The sequence below is a fragment of the Rutilus rutilus genome, assembly GCF_951802725.1.
Source record: "Rutilus rutilus genome assembly, chromosome: 7".
NCBI classification, from domain to species: domain Eukaryota; kingdom Metazoa; phylum Chordata; class Actinopteri; order Cypriniformes; family Leuciscidae; genus Rutilus; species Rutilus rutilus.
The window spans coordinates 45,044,691-45,060,947 of NC_140221.1; the positions used below are offsets into that span (position 1 = coordinate 45,044,691).

At 36.3% G+C, this 16,257-nt stretch overlaps 1 protein-coding gene across 2 annotated transcripts in view; it reads left to right on the plus strand.

Moving 5' to 3' along the window:
• LOC311293500 (ras-specific guanine nucleotide-releasing factor RalGPS1) overlaps window positions 1–16,257 on the plus strand; it is a 145,612-nt gene that overhangs the window by 53,780 nt on the left and 75,575 nt on the right. For both annotated transcript variants that reach the window (XM_084413843.1, XM_084413844.1), the window contains exon 8: window positions 11,608–11,734. In XM_084413843.1, coding sequence (XP_084269969.1) covers window positions 11,608–11,734 — 127 coding nt within the window. The remainder of the gene's footprint in view (window positions 1–11,607; window positions 11,735–16,257) is intronic.

Here is a 16,257-nt window from a genome sequence, read left to right on the forward strand (position 1 = left end):
CTATTGATGATGCCAAGATCAACTTTGCAGGCATGTTTATGGCCCTGTCCATCCACCCTCAGAGGAACACCAGGGACCGCTTAAAAACCGTTCCTCAGCCGATGAGTGTCCGTGGCGCCGGAGGTTTGGCGTTAGTCAAGGTGACGTGGATGAGAGATATTAATTTATGTACAGCATAAGACATATCTGATATAATGCGAAGCCCAGATTCATGGACAAAACGCAAGGGATAGTACATAAAATATGATGTCAGGGGAACAACACAAATTTGGAATAATGATTGATTGTTGATTCAAAAGCTCAAGGCTGTAATCATTGATGTCCTGCAGCAAATTCTCATTGTTATTAAAGGCAAGTATCACTGTTGCTGTTGCTCAATACTTAGACTAGGCAAGATGCAACAGCTTTCCAAGGGCAAGCAATGAATCCATACACACTTAAAGGGATAGTTCACCCAAAAATTAAAATTAGCCCATGATTACATTCGATGCGCACGGCCGTCTGTCGAAGCTAGTTATTTTAGTCGATAAAGTTCAATTCAGAGCAATCAAACTTTAATCGATTGACAGCAGTGTTATTTTAGCATTATTTTTATACTCCTATAGTTTTCATTAATATTTTTTGAATTTGCTTTTAATTTTTGTATTTTCCATGTTCATTTTATTTAAAATTTTTCTTATTTATTTTAAATATTACTAATATTTAACAGATTTTTATTTCAGTTTTAGTTCAAATTTTCAATGAATCCAATATTTATATTTTATTTCTGCTTTTTTTCAGTTAACATAAAATATTTTTAATAGTTCTAGTTAACGATAATAACCCTGATTGACAGCTCTGCTTGTTGGCTCATCTCTTGCCTGGTTTTGATTGATTTGAACAGACCAAAACGCATTAAACTGGCTTGTAACCCGTCACACATTATTTGTGCTACATGAATGATACCTCAACAATCCACAATGGTGAATATTGGGCAAGTATGACTGGAGAAAACAGGAAAGTATTACATGGTCAGCCAACAAACTTTATGACCCATCTGCAGGTATGAGCTGGATGAGATTGGACTGTACTGAACTGAAAGCAGCCCAGGTCTAATTAATCCTGAGAGACCAGTAGCGCTTGCTTTATCCTCTGTCCTCACACCTGCTCTCTCAGCCAGAGAACTGCCAGCTCCTGCACACATTTTCCTGCTCGCTCAACCCATTATGGCACCATAAAGAGCAGAACAGGAGCTTTTTCAGTGGCTTTGTTCGCAAAAGGGCCACTTCAATCCCTACTGGTGAAATTGAAAGAAGAAGATTATACAGTGGTCTCCAGTAGGATTTTCCTGACGTTTCAGAGCTTTTCAGCAGACGTCAACAGCTGGCACTGCAGAAAATTGATTTGAATCACAGATGGAGGAAATATTGGCTAATATTCGATGTTAGGCATGCATTAGTGAAACCACCTGAAACATGGTATATCCGCTTTCAACACCCTAAAGGCCAGAACCACCGCTAGACGATTTCCAAAACCATGATTTAGATGAGCTACGACTTTTACCAGAAGGAACTCTGTTAGCTGCATTACAGGCTTTATTGATGGGGAAGGTCAGAGTACTTATTTACATTATACATTATTTTTTATTTATTTATATTTGCATGCAAGAGAATCTCTCTCAGATATTCAGATGTCCCACGGGTCATCTTGGGCTTTGATCATTGAATGCTTAACCCCATACGGCTAAATGATTTCCAGTCAAACAAAGATTAGTTGAGTACAAGGAAAGAAAAAACATGTTTAGTCTTTCTAGTTCTAAGTTAAATGCATTACTTGCCTTTTTTGTAATTATTTGTGAAATTTATTAGCAGTTTCTGAGTGAAAATTGTCTCAAAGTATATCCTACACCAATTTATTTTTAGTGTTTTTAAGTTCAAAGTCATTTTTGTTTGATAGTGCCACATGAAATATGTAGTATTTATGTGTAACGATTATTTTGATAATCAACTAATCTGTAGATTCTTTTTTTTATTAATCTTTTTTATTTTTTATTTAGAAAAATCCAAAAATTATTTATTAGTTTGCAAAATTATTGAACATCCTGCCCAATATAGTCCTCCAAAAATGTAGCAATTTGAATGCAGGAACGAAAATATAGTCAATGTATCAATAGCCATGTTTCCATCCACATTTTTTTTTATACAGATTGTGGGTTATCACATAAAAAACGCTGAATGGAAATGCCAAGATGTGCATAAATTCTAAAAGTATTCACTGAATTGAGGTGGACATTTTTTTTACGCGATAAGACACATAAGATATGATGGAAACACGTTTACCGCATAAATCCATCAATGCGCAACAAGAAACTCAGCTGAGGATGTGATTGGATAACTGGACTAACCAGCGGACCAATCGCATCACGGCATCTCAAATGTTGGTTTGGTGTTTCTGAAACGCCTGAGTCAAAGTCCGTCATCAGAATCATTTGGTTTCATTCCCTCCAGAAGCGTCTCACACGATTGTGTTTCCAAACACCAGCATCCGAACGCAAGAGAACATGACAGCGTTTATTGTTTCGTCTGACGCTCTGAGACTCATTCATGATGGAGGAGAAAAGAGCCACAGTTTCTTCCCTGATTGAAACAACATCCATTTTTATTAGAGATGTTGTGCCAATTTAAAAGGAAGTGATAATTTTTCAAGTGTTATTCATGGTCTGTTGTGGTAATTCTTTAATGTTCGATGGTTGAAGGGTGAGTAGAATATTGTCATCTCATTGTACCCTGTTTTTGAAAATGCTTATTGCATGAGCATAGAGAAAACCTTTGCTGATTGTTTACGCTTTAGCGGAAGTCACTCCCATAATTTGTGCAAAGTGTCATTGGGTAGTGTAGGGAAAAGGTGGATAAAGAATATGGGTGGGCTGAGAACTGTCTAAACTCAACGAGGAGGAGGTCTTTCTGGCCACTGTGAGCACCTGACATCTGCCTGACACAATGTCCAGAATCCAGCTGCAGAATCCAGGGAGCAGTTCAGGACAACAGGCTGGAGTTAAGGGTCAAACCAGGGTGCTAAATCCTGAGCTGTTGTCCACAAACAAACCACATTCTCACAGACGGGTCCAGATTTTGTCTAGATGCGAGTGAAAGAGCAGTGCAGGATGAAGGCCAGGACATCAATCATAATTATGACTCTATGATGCTGGTCTTAAATTATCTGTTATGTTGTTTCCAACAGGGTTGTGCACCATTCTGAATTGTTTAGAGAAAACCTTTTAATTTACAGTTCATGGATCCTGAATTGAGTTTTGGAACATGTTGAAAAAGCCTTGAAGTTTGAGGGCCCTATTTTAACTATCTAAGCGCAGGGCGCACGTTCACTTAGTGCGTGTCCAAATCCACTTTTGCTAGTTTAACGTCGGGAAAAATGGTCGGCGCTCCCGGCGCATGGTCTAAAAGGGTTGTTCCTATTCTCATAATGAGTAATGGGTGTGTTTTGGGATTTATGTGCGTTAAACCAATCAGAGTCTCATCTCTCATTCCCTTTAAATGCCAGTTGCGCTCACACCATGGCGGATTCGCTATTTACATGACGGAATTTGATAGTGGAAAGACCGAACGCGTCTCCAGAGCGCAAACGGATCTGCTCGTGCGCGAGATTAAAGTGCGCAAGCAGAACATCTACGGGACAAGCCGGATTCCACCATATCTTTATGTACACAATAATAATCTTTTACATTGTAATCCTTTTATTTGTAATATTTGGCTAGTTTATGTGCCCTGTGTGTGTAATAAGCAGAATGTACACGCGTTGTGGACCCGCCTATAGGCGCACATTACTAACACGCTCTTTAAATAACAAAACAAATACTGCGCCATTGACTTTAGACCAGGTTTCAGTTGGTCAATGGCTCAGTCTATTTCTGTTGCCTCAAAATAACAACACACCAACAATGCGCCAGAACACACCTCGTTTTCAGACCAGCAGCCCATGGGCGCACAAATGGGCGCAAATGCATTTGCTATTTAAACAACGTGACACAGGACGTGAAAATGATAACTGCGTCGGGCTGAAACTAGCAAAACACACTTGCGTCGCACCTGGCGCTGCATTGCGGCGGGTGTAAGATAGGGCCCTGAGAGTTTATAGGCTTTGAAATATTATAGATTTTTATATTTCATCATATTTAATACATCTTTTTCTGGACAAAAGGTAGATTACTTGAAATCCTTATGTAGATCTATAATTTATTATAAAGGTATTCATAATGTACATTTTAGTGCATTATACATTTTCATAAATAGGTTCAAATGCATTATAATTTGCACAATTCCTTGTTACACTTTAATTTGGTTGATGTGTTTTAATGCATTATTCTTTCTAAAAGTGTAACAATAGATATACGTATTAATGTATAACTGTGGTTACAATTATTTATTATTACCATACAATGCATTATAAGGTTAATTACAAGGCATAATCAAAGTATTTCATCAATTAAGGTGTTACAGAACTCTTAATTTCCCAGAATGCATCACATGTGTAATTCCCCATACTGTTGTTCTGATTCAGATTCCAATTCCAGTCCTCTTTTTTTGTTACTAATTCACTTTAAATTCACACACATGAGTTGAATGGGAACTAATCTTTAATTTTGCACAACCCTGGTTTCCAAGCTAATCTTATAATTGGATCAATGCTTTCTTGCACCTGAAAGCGCTTTGGCTTTTTAATTGACAGAAAAACAAAGCTAGATTAAGGCGTTAAACTGACTCTTAGTCCATCTGACAGCATTTCCATTGATCGTCTTTCTAGCGTGACGGTGGAATAAAAGTCTAGACTGCCAGGATTCCTCATGTCAGTTCTTCCCTACGTTAAACTTTTATGATTACAGTGGGAACAGACATCCGTGAGGCATGTAATAACATAAAGCATTTGTTCTAGACGGTTAAATAAAAACGCTTGCAAATAGTGATTCTCAAATGCTTTTAATATTCTGATATTTGGACACAGTGGAAGAATGTTGTTAAATCTCACGAAGCCTGTCATGAAATGTTCCAGTCATATCTCAGCCCGAAAGCACTAGAAATAAAAATGAATTCATATTTTGCTGAAGAAAGATGAAAACTATTTTTGCATCAAGGATAATCATGCCAAGATTAAATAACCTCTGCTTGTACTGTGAGTTGCAACATGTGCAAGGTTCACTTTATTTGCTCATTTGCATAATTTTTCAACATCTTTGTGAATAAATAAAAGCTTTTGAAATGGAAGAATTTAAGGCATACAAATAAGTAAACTTGAAGTGTAACAAAAAGAAAATAGTGTAATATTATCACATTATTTTTAAATTTACTGTACAATCACAATATATGACAAAATAATCACAATATAACTTTTTGGCCAAGTTGTGCAGCGATTATGTATATCAATAATTTTAAAATATAAACAATCATAAGACACTTACAAAAAAAAAAAAAAAAAAGATTTATTCACTTGCATGTCATGTGAGCATAAACTGACATCAGAGAACCTTGAATATGCAAATGTTTTGTTAAATATTGAAATATTAATTTAAAATCTCAGGTACTTCAACATTAAATATTTTACTTTTAAGAGGTTTGTCTGACCAAAAGGTTTCGTAACCCCTACACTACAGTGATAAGACACATTCAGTTTATTATTTATTTGTTAGTTTGTTTTTCCTTGTAATTTTGGACTTAAATATTATTTGGACATTTTATTGAGAGGTTTCCTGAGATCAAGTCATGGAGAAAATGAATATTATTATTTGAACTGATATTGAAATAGATATTATAAATATAATAGCTCATTGTATGAAAATATTTTAGATCATATTTTTCTTTAAAACAAAATTTGGTAACACTTTATTTTAAGGTGACGTAATTACACGTTACTACATGTACAGTAATTACAGTAACTTATGCATAATTACAAGTAACTAACCCTAACCCTAAACTTAACCCAAACCGTAACTCTATAGCAAGTACATGTAGTTTATTAATATAACTCAGTACGGTTACACTTTACTTTAAGGTGTCATTGTTACAGTGTAATTATACATTTAAGTACTGAGTAATAATAATTTACAACATGTACTTACTATAGGGTTAGGGTAGGATTATGATTTGGTTGAGGGTTAGTTGCATGTAATTATGCATAATTTACTGTTGGTAATTTACTATGGTAAGTACATGTAACATATGTAGATTAAAATAAAGTGTTACCCTCAGTACTTATTTGAGTTAGTACAATGTAACCACCTCATCTTAAAATAAAATGTAACCCAAAGTTTTTTCAGTATTTGAAGCCCTTATAGCAAATCGCAAATCTTATAGAAATATATGTTCCAAATTCCAAATAAAAAAATAATAAAATTATTTCATGGTTTCTGTTCTTTTAGTTTGTGGTTGCATGTGTTTAATTTATATGTTCCCTTTTTCCAGTTTGTTCGTAGTTCATGTAAGCACATCTGTGGACTCCAAGCTGTGTGTGTGTGTGTTTGCTTGCGTACACACCCGTGTTTCCTATAGGTCTCAACCACTTCCTCTTCCATTGCAATCCATCCGTATTCACAGAGGGGATCAAAATCCATCCCTTCCCCGGCTCACGCAGATTCATCCATCACTTTTTCCATCTCAATGAAATCTGCTGCTCACCACAAACCTGAAACACGACACAGTCTTCCTAAACTTCTTATCCCTCTGCCAACTATAACACCAAGATGCTGACTGTCCTAATTTCATATCCCATTCCTCGTATCCCATTCCATATTCCATTTTATCGGGTCATTCTAAAGTTTCCATGCTGGTGGAGTTGAGTACTCGTGTCTTTATAGTTCTGGTCCTGACTGAACTTAGTCTGAAATCCCACTGTAAAAATGTTCCTATAGCCACTAAATAATGTTTGTCTGCTTGCATGTTCGGAAAGGATTGTGTCAGTGTGGAGTGATATACAGTATTAAGGCTGTCTGCGCTGTAGGAATCAACTTTCCTCCTGTGTAATATCTTTTTCCATCAATCCCACTGCGCTGCTTCAGCCCTTTACAATATGTCCATGTAACTGGCATGTCCAGCTCACAGGTGAAGACTTTAACTCGTATTACAGTACTTACATTTAGTGGCGTTTGCACAAGCATCCCTATTACTAATGCTCATACTTCTAAACATAATTATTTATTTTTTTAAGCTCAATCAGGGCTCTAGCAATGCCGAGGTCATGGGTTCGATTCCAAAGAAATGCATGAACTGATCAAATTTGTACTTTGAATGCAATGTAAGCCGCTTTAGATAAATGCTTAAATCTAAATATAATAGTCTAGTTGGATGTAAAAGTGTAAAAATAATTGTATTTCTCTGGTCAGCCATAAACATTTAATCTGTAATTATCAAAATTCATGCAGAAGTCATGCTCCCTTAAATTGGCTTGCAATGAAATTCCCCACATGTTCAGTGACTGTATTTACTTTTAATGTGGCATGCCTTTTTTATTAGTCTTTGTAATGTATGTACACTACCCTTCAAAAGCTTATTTATTTATATATTCATTTATTAATACTTTTCAGCAAGGATGCATTCAATTGATCAAAAATGAAAGTAAAGACATTTATAATGTTTTAAAAGTTTTTGATTTCAAATAAATGCTGTTAAACTTTAAATTCATTAAAGAATCCTGAAAGAAAAAAGAAACATGTTTTCAGCATTAATAATAATCAGAAATGTTTTATGAGCAGCAAGTCATCATATTAGAATGATTTCTGAAGGATCATGTGACACTGAAGACTGGAGTAATGATGCTGAAAATTCAGCTTTGATCACAGGAACAAATGACATTTTTACTATATGTTACAATAGAAAACAGTTATTTTAAATTGTAATAATATTTCCCAATATTACCATTTTTACTGTAATTTATCTAAAATAAATGCGGCCTTGAAGAGCAGAAGAGACATAATCGTATCAAGCGATCTGTAACAGATAAAGCAATATTGACACATGGTAAAAACACTGTTACTCACACTTGTGTGTTGCATTACTGTCTGATCCAGTGTATGACACTGCATCATCTTTTATTTTCAGTCTCTCTGAAAAGCCTGAATCAATCTGTGTCTTGTTTAAAGCGAGTCTGCTTTAAAATGCAACGAACAAACGAACAGTGTCTTACTGATGCGATCTGGAACTTTGCTAAAATTAAAGTTCACACTTTCTTAATGTTAGGATCGCAAGGCAATGCAAAGACAGTTTTTTTTTTTTTTTTTCTACAGCTAATCTTCAGAGGGGTCTATATCATTTTTGTTGCTCAAGTAATCCTTTGTATATGCGTCTCTCTCGTATTGAATACTACATGACACACGTGAATCGCTGGACGAGGCTAAAGAGGTAATGATATACAGTAGAAGTAGGTGTTGATCTCTTTTGTCATATTGGAAGCTTGGCTTCAATAAGTCAAGTCAACCTTAATTTATAGCACATTTAAAAACAACAGAAGTTGACCCAAATGGCTAGCGATGAAGATGACCTCACATGGAAAGGAAGACTATTCCATAATTTCAGACCCTTCACCGAAAAGGCACGGTCACCCTTAGATTTATAACGGCAACGAGGAACCGTCAATAGCAATTGGTCAGAAGACCCGAGTGTCTAGGGTGTAAAAGGTCACTGATATATTTATACTAATATAAAAGCTGTTTCTGGACTAACAAGGAAGCTCTGAGTTCTGAAACTTGCAGGATATTTTTATAGTACAATGACCTCTTATATGTCAATTTGGACAATTTGGGGACAATTTGGAAAACCTCTTTTCTGGAATTATTAATTCTGTCAAATGAGAGCTTTCACCATTATGTACCAGCATTTTTATATACAGTAAAATATGCATTTTTACGTATGGAAGTAAAATAATGCCAAATGTTTTTGAAACAAAAAAAGCCTGTTGAATTGCACTACTTTCGAAATGTTTTGGATTGAAATATTTACAGCTTAAATATTCAACCATGCTGAATTTCAGCCCATCACAATGCAAGCCCTAAAAATACAATGCATTAAAATGCAAGCATGGTTAATGCAATGCATATTTTTTTCAAGTAGTGCAATTCAACAGGTTTTTTTGTTTCAAAAACATTTGGCATTATTTTACTCCCATATTTACAGCGGTTGTTTGAGTTCCTTGACTAGCAGCTTGATGTTTCCTTCTCGAAGTCTTGAGCCCGAATGCACCACACCTCTGTTTTCTCCTATAGTCAGTGGAATTTCAAATGTGTCTATTTCTTCCCATCATGAGGTATTTACCACCACTGCAACTGCACAAGCTTTTAGCATTGTCCCCAAGAGCCTCGTAAAGCAGTGAGATGGCAGCTTCCATGAGCTCATGGCGTGAGCAGTCGGAGTGGTTATTAATGAGGCTCATGTTGGAGACCCGGCTCTCTGTCTCAGGAGTTTCGCACCATATGCCCGCTCTGGCTTTGGAGTTGTTGGTTGAATTTTGGAACAAGCTGGGTGGGCAAAGGTACAGGACAAACTATTAAAACACTTCTGGGGAAAACAGGCCAGAATGTTTAGAATAGAAGATGTTTTGCAATCGTTAGATTTGGTTTTCTGTTTTTTTTTATTATTATTTTTTTACTTTAGATGTTGTTGCACTTGTAGAGTGGAGAAATGGCATTATATACAAATATATCATCATAAAACAACTGGTGACACTTTATGGTCTCACTAACATAATGCATTAGCTAACATAAACTAACAATAAACTATATATTTTTACAGCATTTATTATCTTAGTAAAAATATAATTGTACATGTTAGTTCAAATACAACTTTTGATTTAAAAAAATGCATTAGTAAATGGGTAACACTTTACAATAAGGTTCATTAGCATTAGTTAACTACATTAGTTAGCATGAACTAATAACGACCTGCACTTATACAGCATTTATTAATCTTTTTAATGTTAATTTCAACATTTACTAATACTCGATTAAAATAATGCATTGTGAATTAACATGAACAAACAACGAACAGCTTTATTTTTTATTAACTAACATTAACAAAGATTAACAAATGCAGTAACAAATGTATTGCTCATGGTTAGTTCATGTTAGTTAATACATTAACTAATGAACCTTATTGTAAAGTATTAATAAACAATCTCCAACTGAAACCACCTTGAAAGCAAATCTGATAAGTTTTTAGTTCACATACTTCACTGTTAAAAAATGCAGTTTCCTAAAGTTTGATGCCATAGATAGAAGAACCATTTTTTGGTTCCTCAAAGAACCTTACATTGAACTGTTCTTAAAATAACATGCTAAAATAATAATAATAATAATAAAGAACATTTAAAAAATCGAAATAACCATTTTTTCACTTGAAAAATAACCTTTTGTGGAATGGAAAGGTTCCTTGGATGTTAAAGGTTCCTCATGGAGCCACAGATGTCAATAAAGAACCTTTATTTTGTGTAGAGTTTAGCTTTGAAATCAATAGGTCCCTGAATAGCAGCTTTATCTTCTCAGTTTGACCCTGATTTACCACACAAATGACAACTCCATATACATTATTACAGATTGTATGATTTCAACCTCCAGAAAACGTGTGTGTGTGTGTGTTTTCTCAGAGTGTGTAGCGCAGGTCAAACCCGGGGCATGACAGCTGTGAAGTCTAAAAGAAGCTTCAGAAACAGTTGGTCTGATAGTTTCTCTCCACAGGTTGTTCATCCATTCGGGACGGGCTGCTAAAAGCCGTTTGTTTGCATTTGCTCGGCATGTTGAGAGGATCCCCGTATGATCCACCAGCTGTGCTTATTCACTCTGTGCAACTGGACATAGATTTTAAATTGTGTTAGGGTCCATTCAACCCACTTTTGATAGTTAAACTGTTTGAAGCACTAGTTGAACTATTTATTTCTCATTGAATTTTGTGAATTTCTCATTTAGGATCATGAATGTGCATGCAAAGTTTAGATTTGTTTTTGAAAGGCTGTACAGATTTTGGATTCATCAATTGTGTTTGTGGTCAAATTGACCCCCATTGGTTTCCGTGCAATTTGCCAAGAATCAACACTTTGAAAAACAACAAGAGTCAGGTAGAAAACAGAAACAAGTAACAAGATTTTAACACAAAAGAGGGTTAAATCTGTGTTTGGTAGCCAATACAGTCCTGAACCACTTAAATACTGCTAAGTCACTAAGAGACTGAAGGTCATTGTTCACTAAAAAATGGTTTAGAATTTACTCTGAAACAATTTTCACTCAAAAATTGACAGTGAATTTCACAAATAATTACAAAGGCAAGTAACACATTGAATTAAACATTACATTGTGAAGTCTAAAGCCTGAAATAGTATTTTCTTGTTTAAAAACTTCATTAATCTTTGTTTTATTTACAACAGTAACATAATTAAAAAAATGCATGGAAGGGAATCTGTAAGACGTGGTATTTGCTCTGCAGAACTGATTATTGGTGTTGAATTGAGCAGCGTTTCCATGTGGGCCTGATCATGTGCAGCTCGTATCTCACTGAACTTTTGTTAAGTAGCTTGCCAATATGGTCTGTGTTTCAGATGAAAAACTAACAGAACTCCGCAACTTTCCTGTTTTTTCTTTAGCTGATCAATAGGAAGGACAAGGCCACGTTTGACAAGCTGGACTACCTGACGTCTAAAGAGCATAACTACGTCAGGATGAGAGAGTACATCCGCTCCCTAAAGATGGTGTCCTGCATCCCCTACCTGGGTGAGTCCTCATCTCTTTTCTCTCTCGCACTCATTTCCATTTTGCATGGTCCTAACCCGCGTTCAATTGCTCTTCCCTCCCCCTGCCACCGCTGGATTGTGTTCACATTATATTATTTGGGTCCGAACCGTGATGCTTTTGCATCATCAAAGTAGCAGCTGTTTACCCCTGTTGTTTGGTTGTCAGGAGAACGTGGTAAAATACATAGCATTGCTCACCTCACTTTTTTACATTTTGGTTTTTGAACCTTTGGTTAACAGCACTTGCGTCTGTCTGCCGTGAATGAACTGCAAATGTTCTAAAGAGTGCGGGAGCTGAAATGTGATATACATTCTCTCTGCTTGCAGCCCATCAGTCACGTTTGTCAGGAGAGTGAGTAAAAACAGACACAAACACAGAGATTTATTGAATCGTACAGGGCTTGACATGAACTTTTTTGCTCACCAGCCGCTGTGGCTAGTGGTTTTCCAAAGTTACTAGCCACTCAACATTTTCGCTGGCCATAATTTTGACATCGATACCATGGGGAAAAACTGCTTTTAATATTATCTCATAATTTAGCAGCAGGTAAGACCTGACGCACGGATCCATTATACTGTTACACGTGTTTGCTTTCTCAACTGTTTACGTTCACTTAGTCAAGTCAAGTCAAGTCACCTTCATTTATCATTTATAAGTTATATTAACTTAAGGGCCGCTTACACGACACCGTTCTAACAAAAAAACCTTAATGCGCTCCGGCCGCTCATTTACACGACAACAGTGACTGGTGGCTCGAGAGCGCAAACCTTGAAATAGGTTCCAAGGTGCAAGCCTTGAAAAATATGTAAAAAAGTTATCTCTGTGCAAACCTGTGAAAACACGTGCACATGCGTATTGCGTGTTTAGTCTATAGGTATGCACGTTTGAATATATATGTTCATATGTGTTGTCTTACTTCACAAATTGACCTCACCAAATTACTTGTCTGGCCTTAAATATTTATAATACAGAATTATTTATCGCTTCCGCATAGCCATGTGAACTGGAATTATTTTGACAACGTTTTATATGTACAGAGGTAAAGGGAAGTAAGGAGGCCTTCACAGGGGAGAGACTGGTTGACACTTCAGGACTGCGTTGTCGTCATGTTCAGGCGCAGGTCCTTCATCAGATCTGGATACGGCCTGGACTGCGGTAAACCTCGGGATAAACAGAAAAACTAATATTAGCGTAGACGCCATCCTTCTTATGATGTAACGAGTACATCAGGATTTATGGAGTACATCAGTTATGATTTACTTAAAACATGTGTTTACGTGAATACTCACCAAGACCGGCATTTTGACATTACTTTGTGTGTATTTAACTGTTTAAGTGCAATAAGTAGCGAAAAAGAACTCCATTTAGTACTGAGAGGCTTTATGTTCTGCTCTTTGGGTGTGAGCGCATAATCTGTGGAAATGAGTAAAATTATGCGCAAATTAAAGGAATGAGTGAGGAGAGGCGGGTTTGTGTGTCACTCGCTGTCAGAGAGATGAGAGAGAGCGAAAGAGCAGCTGGTATCGTGTGTTTATTCTGCGGAAAAATTAGCATTTCAGATATTTCAATATCGATATGTATGGTAAAACCAATATTTTTGACAACACTAAATTGCACTTAGTGTATTATTTTAGATGCCTTTTTAAAAGACTACAGTTGAAAAATGTATATATTATATATAAAATTCAACCTTCCAAAGTGGCTAGTAGGAGTGTGTGTGTTACGCCACTGCTGAAATACACACACATTTGGCGGGTGTTAATGTCAAGCCCTGGTCATCAATAGGAGTTCATTTCCACGATTTAGTACAATTGCGTTCGAATCAGCAGCGAACCGTACCGGGGTTCACATGAACTGTTCCCCAGACCACTGTTTATATGTGGACTCGGGAATGGTTCACGGTTGTGCACACGAGTTCGGAAAAAAACTTTCACGTCATCCAAACAAACCGAACTCTAACATCAACCAAACTTTTTTAACATCTCCTTCTCGACCAAGGGATCAGGGTTTGGCTGGATAGTGAAGCCCAGATCATGAAAGACACATGCGTTGTGTTATCATCCTTGGAATAAGTGTTCCCAGCATTTGAATATGAAACACGTCTTATTATTTTAGACATTTTTCAGTGTGTTCCCATGTCCTCTCACACTAATGCATGTTGAACCCTAGTGTTTGTGCTCTGAACTCTAACAGAGATCACAGACGTACGGTTCTCATTACCTCACAGATTTTCAGTAAGTCTGTAGACTCAACAATAAATTGATTCCAATCCCTCTCTCCTGCTACAGCGATATCAATGATCAGAGATGGCTGGAAACTGTCTCATATTCTTCAGCCATTAGTCATTTACAGCTGCTGTTCTTATTTAACTCAAATTGGGAGAAGATGGAGGGATGCCGCATGGCACATATTAGATAGTCTGGGTTTGATTTGTCGAAACGTAAAGGTGCCATTTCTCCAGGATTGTCTGAGAAATTATATTGACATTTTGACAACCTTTCTTGGACAGAATATGCTCATGTTTTTGCAGTTTTGTTATTGGCATCACATGGTAGTTTTGCATACCCAAACCTTTGACTAAACATCATACACTAAAAAGGATAAACATCCTTAGCAGCTCAATCTGGAATCAAGAACCGTCTACTTGGACAGTAAGAGATTGTTTGTCTGACTTGTAACATAAGCAACCACCATTGTAGTTTTTATGTGCAATTTAGATGATAATTGGCAGGCACGGAGAAACACTGAAACAACATTGTTTCCTTGCTTGCGTGCGAAATGTCTGTGGGAGAGATGTTTGAGAGTTTTTAAAGTTGTTTTTGGACTAAAAAGTGGTGCTTTTAATTAACATGTTTGTTTAGTGAAGATAAAAGATAGAAATAACACAATTTTCATTAACGGCCCCTAAATCTTGGACAGATTGACCAGTTTGATTGTAAAATAGTTTACTGTGGTCTGTAGGTCAATGGCCATGTTTACATGTACACCAATAATGCGATTATTTCTAATAATCAGAGTAAGGTCTTAATTGCAGTAAGATATTTACATGACACAAGCAGAACTCTTCAGTTTACATGCAATTTTCATTTTTCTCATTATTCGCTAATAAGTATGGTTATACCACACTCAGATAGGCATAGTTTTTTAGTTTGCATTAGATCGAAGTATTGCGTTTACATGAGGTCAAATTTAATCGCAATATTGGCAATTGCAATCATTACCTTTTGGTGGATTTTTTCTCATTTTGATTTGCTTAATTAACTGCATTCATGCAATTAGCAGACACTTTCGTGCAATTCGCCAAAGAGCCAATGATATTTGTAATATACAATGCCAGGTTTATTAGACAACTAGATTTGGAAGCAAGCTAGATAATAATCCTCATATCATGTAATTACTTTGCTGAAAATATTGAATCGATTGGCTGCCCTACAAAAAAAGCTTCAAAGAATAAACCAGAAAACAAGGGATGTTTAGTATGAGAACTGACTGACACAGGCAATGTCATGCTTTGTGCATAAACTCACTTATACCTTCATGTGTTGAAGTGACCCAGCTCATGGTATTCAGAGTATTCAAAGTCCATGTCATGCTGAACAATCAGTGTGTTGTTCTCTCTTTTGTGTCTGCTTACGGTAAACATGAACAAAATGATGGCTTGTGTGCACTGCTGCTGCAAAAGCCATCATCGTCTGTTCCATAGTTCTAGTATCTCAAAAACGTGTTATTTAGCCGTGCACTCACTTTTCAACCACTCCACAACTGTTTTACATTCATTTTAAAGTCAGCATGAATTGAAAATGAATCCTATTTTTACTTTCTTAACACAGGTTTCCATCATGATGCACTGATGCATGTTATTCTAAGGACTTCCGAGATACTTTTTACAATTCAGTTAATTTCTGATTAATAAATTCAATTCCACCCTTATTTTAAAAGTCCTGTTTCAATTGGAAACACTCCAGGTTACAGAAGTAAAATGTGTTGCATTTTATTTCAAAGTTTATAACTTTTGTTGTGCCCTGCAAAAGTTCGATTTTTACACGTTTTGTTCATCATGATAATCTTCGCAAATTAATGCAATTTTTGTGAATGTTCAAAGCCTAAATACAATCTACAAGTTGGAAAGTTTGAGTTGGATTAGTTTGCTAGAGCGTGAGTGTAAACACAACGTGGCTGTGAAAGCAACTAGAGAGTAGATTCATGCTGACTTTAATGTATTTTCCAGCCTTTTACAAGGTTTTCCTCATTTGGAAACGAATGTTAAAGACACCCTTTTTCATTCATAACAACCAAGATGTTTGAGCAGCAAAGTATTGGGATTGTTCTCTTACAGGACAAACCCTGAGTCTCCCGTAGGGCCCTTAGAGCCTTTGACCTTTAGAGGCTTGAACAAACGAACACATTGAGCTTTGAACTCAGTCCATCTGTTGGTCGACTCGTCTCTTATGTTCACTGTAATGTAGTCTATAGGGCAAGTCTTGTCTTTTGCAGTTCATCAC